General features: G+C 43.1%; 1 protein-coding gene across 4 annotated transcripts in view; it reads left to right on the top strand.

Annotated features, from left to right (window-relative positions):
• The window catches only part of PHKA1 (phosphorylase kinase regulatory subunit alpha 1), a 70,877-nt gene extending 59,775 nt beyond the window's left edge, over positions 1 to 11,102 (top strand). For 3 of the 4 annotated variants that reach the window (XM_066580941.1, XM_066580938.1, XM_066580939.1), the window contains exons 29-34: positions 1,710 to 1,748; positions 4,806 to 4,835; positions 8,085 to 8,255; positions 8,356 to 8,409; positions 8,555 to 8,755; positions 9,395 to 11,102. In XM_066580941.1, the coding sequence (XP_066437038.1) occupies positions 1,710 to 1,748; positions 4,806 to 4,835; positions 8,085 to 8,255; positions 8,356 to 8,409; positions 8,555 to 8,755; positions 9,395 to 9,568 (669 nt within the window). In that variant the 3' untranslated portion in view covers positions 9,569 to 11,102. The remainder of the gene's footprint in view (positions 1 to 1,709; positions 1,749 to 4,805; positions 4,836 to 8,084; positions 8,256 to 8,355; positions 8,410 to 8,554; positions 8,756 to 9,394) is intronic. The other variant, XM_066580940.1, reaches the window with a different exon arrangement.
• Positions 11,103 to 11,728: the final 626 nt, after the last annotated feature.

Here is an 11,728-nt window from a genome sequence, read left to right as displayed (position 1 = left end):
TGTAGTCTTGATTTAAAAGCATTCTTCCATTCACTAAGACCTGTCTTCCATGTTCTCTAATGGGCTGGTTAATTAGTCTGTGCCTTCTAGTAATGTTACTCTTATTATGCTTGGTTTTTATGGTCTTCTAAAAAAAATTCCCGATTAAAAAACCCTGCCATTTGCTGTCTACAGCCCTTATGCAGAACTATGGGGGGAACTCATGGGCTGTACAGTAGTTTTCTGTCAGAAAGTTGCAAATTTTTGCACAAATAGGGTTTTGCTCCAAAATTTTGCAACATTTTGTCGTACACTTTTCATTCCAGTTTTCCAAAGTGTCTAGGAAAGGAGTTTAAATGTAGTGAGGTTTTTAGCTAGATTTAAGAAATTCAATATTCCATAGTTTGTCGCAAACTCACTCCAGTAGCTGGATGGTGTAAAAAGTTACTCCACATCTCTAGATGAATTTTAAGGCTGCCTGTCCACGGGCGATGCAGATCTCTGCTGCGGGAGCCGCCGCCCAGGAGCCTGCTGGTGGATCTCCGTGGTCGGCCCTATCTGACAGATAGGCTGACCGCGGAGAATTACGGCAAATCGCAGCATGTGGACGGGGGTGAAGCACTCTCCATAGCAACGCTATGGAGAGCTTTCACTGCGTTCCCCGCGGCAGAATTATCGCCGCAAGGAACGTAATTCAAACTCGCCCATAGACAGGCACCCTAAGAGTGACTGCACTTTTTGCAAACTTTTAACATGTCAGACTGATAATAGTTTTTATCAGTGGGGGTCTCGCTGCTGGGGCCCTCACTGATCGCTAGAATGAGGAGACCGCAGTGATCACCTGAGCTCTGTGCCCCCTATGGCTGTCTTTGTTGCTTGCTGACTCCTCGTGGCAGCTGAAGACTGACTTGTAGAGGTCTATAGACATCATCTTTATACCTCCACACACTTGTCTTCAGCTGCCAAGCAGAGCCAACAGATAGCAAAGACTGAAACAGCGGCACTGCAGCACTCTCCACAGCATTGTGCATCAGTAGGGGTCTCTGCAAGTGGGACTCTCACTGATCAAAACTTTTAACATGTCACTCTGACATGTCAAAAGTTTGCAAAAAGTACAGTCTGCAAATTGTAAAGTCCTGGGCGTGTGGGGTTTGTATGGAGCGGGATCAGGAGCTGATCCCTCTCCACACACAGCGAGTGCCAACAGCCACAATCTATGTTCATGCTAATAATGGTGGTTGACCATTTTTAAATGCCGCTGTAAACTCGAACAGTTGCATTTAAATGCTCTGATTCCTGTTTGGAGGCCCTGAATGTCTTTGACCCCCCCCCCCCCCCCCCCCCCCAATTCCCCCTCAATGAGGTTGTGAAATGTTGTTAGGTTGCCAAGGCAGCCTAGGGCCTTCTGAGGACCCCCAAGGATGCCATGACTGATTGCCTATCAAGACCTGCCTGTGGCACGTCTTGATAGACTGCTAGTCAGCATGTGGTATATTGCAATACTATGGCATTGCATTATACTATAAGACTGATCTAATATCGCATGTTCAAGTCCCCCTATGAGCATTTTTTTTAAATGCACATACCCTTTCTAAAGGTTGTGTTTAAAGTAAAGCTTGTCTAGTTTTACTTTACTTCTGACGGTGTTGAATGTTCCTGCATTGCTAGTCTTTTAGTGATGATTCTCCTTGCATGTTTTGACATGACGTGTAAATGACTTTCTCTTCCAGCTGGATAAACGTAGACTGTCTCTGGCTGCAGACGGCCAGGTGAACCGATGGGCACTTAGATTTGTAATCATTGAGTTCACACATGCCTGCTTCATTCACCGCATGGGCTCTTTACTCCGGCTAATTTTTTTAATTGTGTGCCACAAACCTGGTGCTTACAGTAACTGCGGATGGGCGGTGTCACGTTTGTTTGGGTGACCAGCACCTGTAACTGGATGGGGGGGGGGGGGGAGAGACCACACTCGTGTCACTTCAGAGATTTTTGCCGTCTCGCTTACAGCACAATGTTTTCATGCAGTTTCTGAAGCCATTGCCTGGAATGGATTGTAAAGGGAGGGAAGGTATCTATATAACCTACTTGTCAAAAAAAATATCCACTCCTAGTTTAGGCTTCAAAAACTGCTCCAAAACAATGTGTGAGACCACCCTTAGGGTTTAATGCACTTTATTTTCTACTTTATTTAGTCTCAATTTTTCTTCTAGTTTCTTGGAGCCAAAATTGAACTGTACTTAAAGGGGACCTGTCACCACCATCTCACCCCCAAAACTAAATTCACTGTCCAGCAAGGGTGAAATCTCAATAACTTTTAATGCCCCCTCGTTGTTTCCTAAGAAGCCTATGTACTTTTAAGTTCCCAAGTCCTATTGTGGGTTCTAGAAACCAACAGCGGAGTCATCTGGCTGAGAAGAGTTGTGCTGATTCACAAACTGCTGAGTTAAGCCTGGTTTAGACACAACGATTATCGCTTAAGATGTCTTTTGACCGATAATCGTTGTGTGCATTTAGAGGGCGACGTGATTGCTCAAACGTCGGTTTGATTGACCATTTTGAGCAATCACTTTTCGATTCAAGCTGTCTATGCAAAAGACAAGCGGGGCCGCTTGTCTTCTGCATCCGGTTGGTCTCTTCTCGGCGTGCTCAGGTGGTATACAGCTGAGCGCTGCGAGCGGGGTATGCAGAAAACAAGCGAGGCCACTTATCTTCTGCATCCAGCTGTTCTCTGTTCTGAGCGCCCGGCTGTTATACAGCTGAGCGCTCCGTGCAAAGTATGCAGAACACAGCTGGACCGCTGTGTTCTTCATACCCCGACTGTGTTCACCGAGTGGGATACAGCTGAAACAATGGTATCAGCTGTATCCCGCTGTGAACTCCTGATAAGGCTGATCGTTCTCCTTCAGCTTGCTGAAAGAGAACGATCAGCGACTGTTAAACGGAAACTGTGCGGTGTCCGTGCAGTTAGACACAACGATTATCGCTCAAGATATGGCTTTTGAGCAAATTTTGAGCGATAATCGTCTCAATGGGCCTTTAACCGCCCTCTGTCTCTTGATGGACAGCTGGTCACTTTCTCCGTGGTGTGGCATGCTCTTGGAACCTGTTCATGGAGGTACATCGACTTATTAGGAAGATGGATTTTTGACGCGGATTTGCATCACGGCTGCCGTGAATCCACAACATCCCAAAACGGGAACTTCTTGTGCATGGAGAAAATTTGCAGCGTTGTAACCGTGCCACAGATTCCCCTTCAAATGAATGGCGATACTTTGGCACAGAATCCATATGGCATTCATGGCACGTTCTGCTGTGTGAATGAATATGGCCTTCCGTTGGGGTCTCATGCACACAGCTGTAAATACTGTAGGAATTATAGGGACAATACAGGGATTACCTTTTGGGAAACCACATTGCCTGCTCTTGGAGAAACTGCTGTGACTAATGCAAGTGAGAAGGGGTGCAGTCTCCCAAGGGTTATGGGTGTGCTGGGTCCACTTCAGAATGGTTGGGATTGCAAGTGATGTGTAAGTTTTTGCTAAATATTTATACGTTTTTCTACTAAAAACCACATCTGCGCTACTTCATGTAAAATCAACGTTTTGTTAAACTAAGGGATGTGGCCTGGAACAACTAGTGTTCAGTGCCTATAACTAATGACATGGTAACCCTGTAATAACCCTTAGGCTCGGGATACACTTTTTTGTTTTAGGACTCCCATACTACAAAAGCATTCATAAGAAATTGAGTAGCAGAATTTGTGTTACTGAAACAAAAAGTGTGGGGGGGGGGGAAACTTTCTGTGATCACTTGTCGAAATGTTGTGTTTTCGCAACACAAATCTTATTCAATATTCCAGAATATGAATTTCAAACCGGGCAAAAAATTGCAAAAGCTACAGCAAGGAGGTGACAGGTTTGTGGTGGTCGTTGAAATGATAGTGGGTGGCGGTAGGTTAATGAACGTATTCTTTGTCAACTAAATTGGGTCCAATAAAAGGACATGTAGCATGAGAATCTCATTACCCTTTGAAGATTTACCTGTATAAGGATGACCAACCAACTAACTAGATGCTGCTTACATCTTGGGATGCTTGTCTGCAGGTGGGAGTCTTAATAGCATAACATAGTCTTCCGAAATGTATAACCAGAGCTGTGATGATGGACTGTATTTGGCAAGTGTCAACTACATAATTAATTTAGTGTCTCATTAGATATTGTTTTACCGGTCTAAATAATTGTGTTAATTCTGCAGTACTGCATGATTCGTGTAATTGATAAATCTCAGCTGTTTCAGAGGTTCCTTGCATTGGGACCTTTTTATTGATGATGGTGAGAACAGCAAATTTTTGAGCTGTCACTTGCATATCTGCTTTACTAATTAACTGGGCTTTAAAGAAAATCGGTCAGCTCGGAACACTCTGCTTAGACTGAAGATATGTTATAGAGCAGGAGGAGCTGAGCAGATTGATATATAGTTTTATGGATAAAGATTCAGTATAACTTGTAAGTTATTCATTTATATCTCTAATTCTGAGCTGAAGAGTCCAGTGGGCGGAGCCATTAGTGAGTGGCAGCTATCTGTGCATGACTGATAGGACCGCCCATTGGACTGTTCATTTAAACCTTCACTTATTCTGAGCTGAACAGACTAAAAGTTCTGTGGACTTTCCCCCATAAATCTATGTATTGCACTGCTCAGCTCCTCCTGCTCTATAAATCAATGTCTGCCGTTTGACAGCCCGTTCCAGCTGACAGATTCCCTTAAATTCTGATACTGTGCATTTCAAATGCTAATTCAATTTATTTTGTTTCCCAAAACAGGATACAGAATCCTTTTCATTTGCATCACTGGTAAATATCATTTTGCTTCTATTAATGTCTAAAACAAAATCCCAGCAGAAATCCGTTCAGTGGCCGTTAAAATAACCTGTGCCTTTGGCATTTTTCACACATTTTGACTCACTTGAGGAAATATGACAGAATTCTCCAGCAGTTCCTGTATGGTGAGAATTCTAAGTGATTATTACAAACATTATAAATTAATGAAATATTTTCCTGGTTTACACATGGGGATATATATTTGTACATTAGACAGTTGTGTTTGCCTAAGGCCTCATGTCCACGGGGAAAATAAGAATTAAAATCCGGAGCGTTTTTCCCTCACGCAGATCCGCACCCCATAGGAATGCATTGACCACCCGCGGGTGGATAAATACTTTAAAAATTTCTGGAGCATGAAAAAAAAATGGACCTGCTCCATTTTAGTGCGGATCACGCGTGCGGGAGCTCATAAAGCACATGGCTCAATTGATCTCCCGCATGAAAAATAAAAGACAATTACAGTGCATCCGCAGCCCAAATCCGCAGCAAATATGATTTTCCCCTTGGACATGAGGCCTAAGTGATCCGCACTAAAATGGAGCACGTCCATTTTTTTTTTCATGCTCCAGAAATTTTTTAATTCACTTTGAAATACCATCCGCGGGCCGGGTATTTATCTACCTGCGGGTGGTCAATGCATTCCTATGGGGCGCGGATCCGCGTTGCGGGAAAAACGCTGCGGATTTTAATTATTTTCCCCGTGGACATGAGGCCTTGGGCCTCATGTCCACGGGGAAAATCAGGCCCGCTACGGATTCTCCATGTAGAATCCGTAGCGGGTCCCTCCTGCCCCGCGGACATGAGGCCTAAAAATAAGAATTAACTCACCTCTCCGCACGCTCCGGATCTTCCCTTAGCCGCGGCTTCATCTTCTCTCCGTCACGGCCGGATCTTCTTTCTTCGGCCCGGCGGATGCGCAGGGCACGTCGGTTGCGTGCCCCACGCATGCGCCGGTCCAAAGAAAAAAGATCCGTCCGCGACGGAGAGAAGATGAAGCCGCAGCGAAGGAAAGATCCGGAGCAGGTGAGTAAATTCTGATTTTGGTCTCCCGCGGATCCGGACGGCTTCAATAGAAGCCCACGGGAGACCCGCACGAAAATGGAGCATGGTCCAGATTTTTTCATGCTCCATTTTTTTTTTTAAATCACTTTTATTGACCATCCGCGGGTATTTATCTACCTGCGGGTGGTCAATGCATCCCTATGGGATGCGGATCCGCGGGCAAGAGAAGAGTTAAAATCCGCTGCGGATTTTAATTCTTCTTTTGCCCGTGGACATGAGGCCTTAGGCCTCCTGCACATGGGCAGATTTGCATTGTGAAATCCGGAGTGGCATTCCGCCTCCGGATTTTACAGCAAATCCAGCCCATAGCATGCTATGTAAAAACGCGATTTTTCTGCCCACGAGTAAATTGCGATTTTTTTTAATTTTTTTAAAATTTTTTTTACTGCGTGATGCACACAGCGGGCTTCCATTGAAGTTAATGAAAGCCGTCCGTGCCGTGGCAATTCTGCAATCATCATTGCGGAATTGCCGCAGGAGCCACGGAATCACAATGGCGATGGCGCGGCGTCCTCTTAACTGCGCACGCGCCGGCACATTCGCAGCACAGGAGGCTGCATCATCACCATATTGACAGTGCGGCATCCCCTGTACTGTGCATTTGCCGGCCGGCGCATTAGCAGCACAGGAGTAGATGCCGGACAGGTAAGCAGGCCTGGCACCGGATCGCACTCCACTGCGGAAATCCCGAAAGTGCGGTCCGACCCACCCGTGTGAAGGAGGCCGAAAGTGAAGAACCCTTTTAAGCATAAAACAATGTCTTTTTGTTACAAGGGTTCCCTAACAATACGTGATCACGGGGTGCCCTGCTGCTTGGGCCCCCAACAATCCGCTATTAGCTATAAGGGAAAAAAATGTCCAGAAATGATAAATTCTATTACAGCGCCAAATAAAGCCGTTCCCATTTGAGATGCACAGGTTGTCTGTGTAATTTATAGACTAGCTGGATCCTCTAGAGACCCCTTACAGAGTTGCTCTGCACTTTGGCTAATAAAGGAACATTTTGAATGGGTAACTCAGAATTGTGGTGATGGGTTTTTCTAAAGCCGACCACCTCCTTTAGATTTTGAGCCTTCAGCTGATTCCCACTGGTCCGGCTCCTGGACCTTCAGTAAATGGCTGGCTTTACCTGCGGAAGCTGCAGCCAGACAGGGGTATGTAGTACAACATGGATGTCACTGCACAGAAGAGGCTGTCTCTCTCTAAAGTAGTCCCACTTTAATAAATGTGTTCGGCAACCAACAAACGTAAGAGACTATTTTCTGATTTATACAATGCAAAAAGATAAGAGGTTTTATCCATGCAAGTGGGAAGGCTCAATTGCAAAATTTGAGGAACCAAGAATCCCCACGCCATGACTGAGCACAAGAATCCAAAATGGAATGTGTTCTGTGCCGTGTGTCACCGCAGACTGTACGGGCCGTTCTACTTCGCAGTAACTGCCTCTATCTGAAAATGCTAGGAAATTGGTTAATTCCACAACCGACTGATGTCTCTGACGTCTACCAGCAGGACTGTTAACCACCTTACTTTCACATTCAAGTTAGTACCTACCTCAACGATGCCCTCCCTCAACCCTGGATAGGAAGAGTGGGAGAAACAACCAGGACCTTATGCAATGGCGCCCGCGATCGCTAGACTTAACCACAAGCAAATGTTTACTTGTGGGACTACATCAAGGACAAAACGACTCTGTCATGTAAACTTGATGAATTGCAAGTAAGAATTCAGGAAACGGCAGACACACGCCAGGCTTTTTAGGCAGAGCCTGACTGTATTTTGATTACCACATCAATGTTTGTCACGTCCCCCACGGGGCTCACACTGAATCAATGTAATGTGGATAAAACTTGGGATCAACATATCAGAAAACCGCCTCTTGTATACGTTGGTTACTGAGTAATATTAAAATGGGACTTTAGAGACGCTCCGAGTGTCCCCAATGGACATAGTGGGGGTGTAGGGGGTGCTGTGCTGTTTCTGGTAAAAGGCAGACCTGTTTTTGTAAGCCTGGACAATCCCTTTAAAGTAAACGGTGTTCACAAAGATATCTGAAGGGTTTTTGATTATTTTTTTTTATGTGGAAAGCCACTTTTGTTGATACAGAAGCAGCTTTTTTTTTTTTTTTACATCATGTTTCTTCTTCTAAAACAAAAGGCTGGAGACACTCTGTCCTCTCATGGTGACCTCTCTACATCCACCATCTCGGATGTCGACAACGCTTATGACAGCCGGCAAGGTCAATGGCTCAGAAGACGACAGTTGGATGGGGCTCTGAATAGAGTTCCTGTAGGCTTTTATCAGAAAGTCTGGACAATCTTACAAAAGGTGAAGCATTACAAAATTTGTATTTTTTATTTTTTTTTGTTATGGGATATGTGAAAAAAAACAAAACAAACACCCCCCCCCCCTTTTTTTTTTCTTTTAGTGCCATGGATTGTCTATAGAGGGCTATGTCCTGCCGTCCTCCAGCACCCGTGAGGTAAGAAATATATTCAGCTTGTTTCCTAATCATCTTCTTTCCTAACATAAAAGTGCATATTTACCACTTCCACCATGACACAACACCAGGAGATCATAAGTGCTTTCATCATCGACTGTTTCAATCCTCTGTTTTCTACCCACAGATGACACCAGGCGAGCTGAAGTTTTTTGCCCATGTAGAGTCTGTCCTTAACCATGTGCCACAGCCAGAGTATCGCCAACTCCTAGTGGAAGCCATATTGGTTTTAACTATTCTCGCAGATGTAGAAATCCAGAGTGTCGGTGGCATCATTCATGTGGAGCAGATTGTGCACACTGCTAATGACTTGTTTTGTCAAGAGCAGGTATTACATTTTGTGTGTGATCTTTCTTTTTTTTTTCTTTTAGTTCCATGTATTACTTGTTTCACTTTTTAGTGAGATTCTATTTGAGATCTGGAGGCCAAGACCATTAAGGCAATCACCACACTTGGCCTACAGATCTCAACCTGATCGTGCTTCTGTAGGATGTGCTGGGAAAACAACTTGGATCCATAAAGGCCCCATCTTTAAGGATCTACAGGGTCAGCTGCTAACGTTTAGGTGCCAACCCTCATAGGGCACCAGAGGTTTTGTGGGATCGCTGCTTCATTGAGTCAAAAGCGATTTTAGTGAAACAAAAGGGGGGCCCTAAACAATGTTGGGTAGGTGGCTTTATTGTGAGTGATCAGTGTATTTCAGGTAACTTCCAAAAAAAAAATAGTTCGGTCCTATGACTGTTTAGTTTTCAAGTATATTAACAGGAATGGAGAGTCTTCAACAGCAGGCCAGGCAGCGGTGGTGGAATGTTACTGATTGTTGATTCTCACAATCTCAGTTTTTTTGGGGCGTACTCCTACAACTGCATGTTCAGAGATGAATATAATTAATGTAATATCAGGTCATCTGCAATTAAGAATTGTTCTTAGTTACCATTTTTTAATCTTGGCTTTCTCTTGCTTGCAGAAAGCGCTTGGTGCGGATGATACCATGTTGAAAGTTGATCCGAAAACTGGAATTTGTGCCTTGCTCTATGACAGTGCTCCCAGCGGACGTTTTGGCACAATGACCTACCTCTCCAAATCAGTGGCGATGACGTTACAAGATTCCCTTCCACAGGGGGGTTGCGCCATGCAGTGACCACTCGTCACATTACAAAGCGGATTAATATGTAATAACACATCCGTTTCCTGCTGCTATTTCATGATGCTTACAAATTGAAGCCTTGCAACCTATATGACTTGATAGTTGTGAATTATTTCTCTTGTTAATTGCCAAAAGTCTGTTTCTGAACTACAACAACCTACTGTATGTTTGCAGACCATCTAAGAGGAGATAGATGGTGTGAAAACAGAAGCCATGATGCCAATGTGAACAGAGCCTAAAGTGCAATTTTAAGCAAGAGCTGTGATGGATAAATGTACCTTGGGATTTGTTTCGCAGTGCTTGCCATTGACCTGTAATTGCTCGTTCAGGCTTCTGTTACTGAATAGAGTACTGCAGCAATCAATAGAAACCTGGCAAGTATGAGCAGGGCCTTAATTGATAATGCACCATTTCACCCACTTTAGCAGACATGCCATAATGCACTGAAAAAAAAACTGCTGTTTCCAGTATATTTTAAGACAGGCTTTTATGTAATGTTTTCACCGCTCTGTGTGATACCGCTCCCAGCAAAAAAATATATAGAATTGATATAAAACTGCATATAACCAGAATCAATTTGAGTCAATTAAAGTGAAGAAAAGTACCAAGCAAGTGTTTTTTGAAATTTGAGAGAAAGTAAACGAAATGGTCCAATTTGTTTTAAGAGACTGTCCGAGCAGGGTTCTAGGGAGTTTAACCTGAGATACCCAATCAGAAGACTGCATGTCGAATATTGACTCTATGAAGGCCAAAGCTGAAATATAGGACTTCTGACTCTCCCTGTATTTCCATGTTTTATACCGCTTCCCAATAGAAGAAGACTCAGAGAGGTTTCTGTCAGCTGTCCATAGATGGCTAGATTTTCAGAGTTGTCCATAGATTGATTGATTCTCAGATTCCTTATTATGAAAGGTACTGGCGTTACGGAATTAATATAAACTGTGACAATATAATCACTTCCTGAAATGCTGCAACTGTTCAAAAATAGTGTTCTAATTGGAACTTTTTTGTTTCTAAGTCTTCAAAAAAAGTCTCATTATATTCAAACTCTCAAACAAGAAATCTATAGTGAGATGCCAAGACTTCTCATTGCACTGCGCTGACCGTGAATGTCGCCCAACTTTAGTTTAAGACCGTTTATTTGAATACAAAGTGGCTTCCCCAGAACAGATACTGACATGTCTGGTTTGTTCCGCTGATTGTGGGACAAATCAACATGGATTTTGTTGGTGTGAACGAGACCCAAGTGTCCTTACTCCATGCTTGTACACATAGAGGGATTTACTATTGATTAGTTTAAAGGTTTGTTTCAGTCTGCAAGCAAGTTTTAGTTAGTTTTCTTGTTCTTTTAGGTAACCAATATGAGGTATGTTAGCCCTGGGGTTCTGGAGGATAGGTTGTCTGGTTTCTTTATTTGCACTTTTATGTATTTTTACTACTGTTTGATAATTTTTCTGTATTTTGCAAGAAGTTGAGAGTGTAACGTATGTTATTTAACAAAAATAAATAGAACTGAATTCTCCTGTGACCTGAGCTTGACTGTTTTTCATCAAATTTATAGTTCTGTTTCAGAAAAAAATGCTTGAGAGGAAAAGTCGGCTATGAAAGGTGCGCTGAACAGTGGAGCACAAATGCATTGCCAATAAAGAAGTGCAGATTTTGTTAATCTTTCCTATAGAGGAAAAAAGAATAAAAAGCAATCAAAATGTTATGTTCCCAAAATTTTGATAAATGAAGACTAGAATTCATCCCGCAAAAAAGCAAGCCCCCATAGAGCTCCAACAATGAAAAACTAAAAAATGCTACGGCTCTTGGAATTCTGTGACACAAAAGCAAATCTTAAAAAGAAGAAAAAAAGTTTGTGTTCAAAAACAGCAGAACATAAACTGCATGAACTCGGTATCACGGTAATGCTGCTGACCTACAGAATAAACAGTGCACAAAATAAATAATGTGATCCAAGTGCTGTAAAAATGAAATACAAAAAGCAAATGCAGAATTTTTCTTTCCTTTTTCCCTCAATCACCCCAAAAAAATGTAATAACTTTTATACAATACATTACATGTACCCAATAGTCACGCCATTAGAAAACTTGTCGCTCAAAAAACAAGCCCTCATGTCGATGGAAACTTTAAAAATGTTATGGCTCCTGT

This window comes from Eleutherodactylus coqui, chromosome 10 (genome assembly GCF_035609145.1).
Source record: "Eleutherodactylus coqui strain aEleCoq1 chromosome 10, aEleCoq1.hap1, whole genome shotgun sequence".
Taxonomy (NCBI): Eukaryota; Metazoa; Chordata; class Amphibia; order Anura; family Eleutherodactylidae; genus Eleutherodactylus; species Eleutherodactylus coqui.
This window is presented reverse-complemented; position numbering and strand designations above follow the sequence as displayed.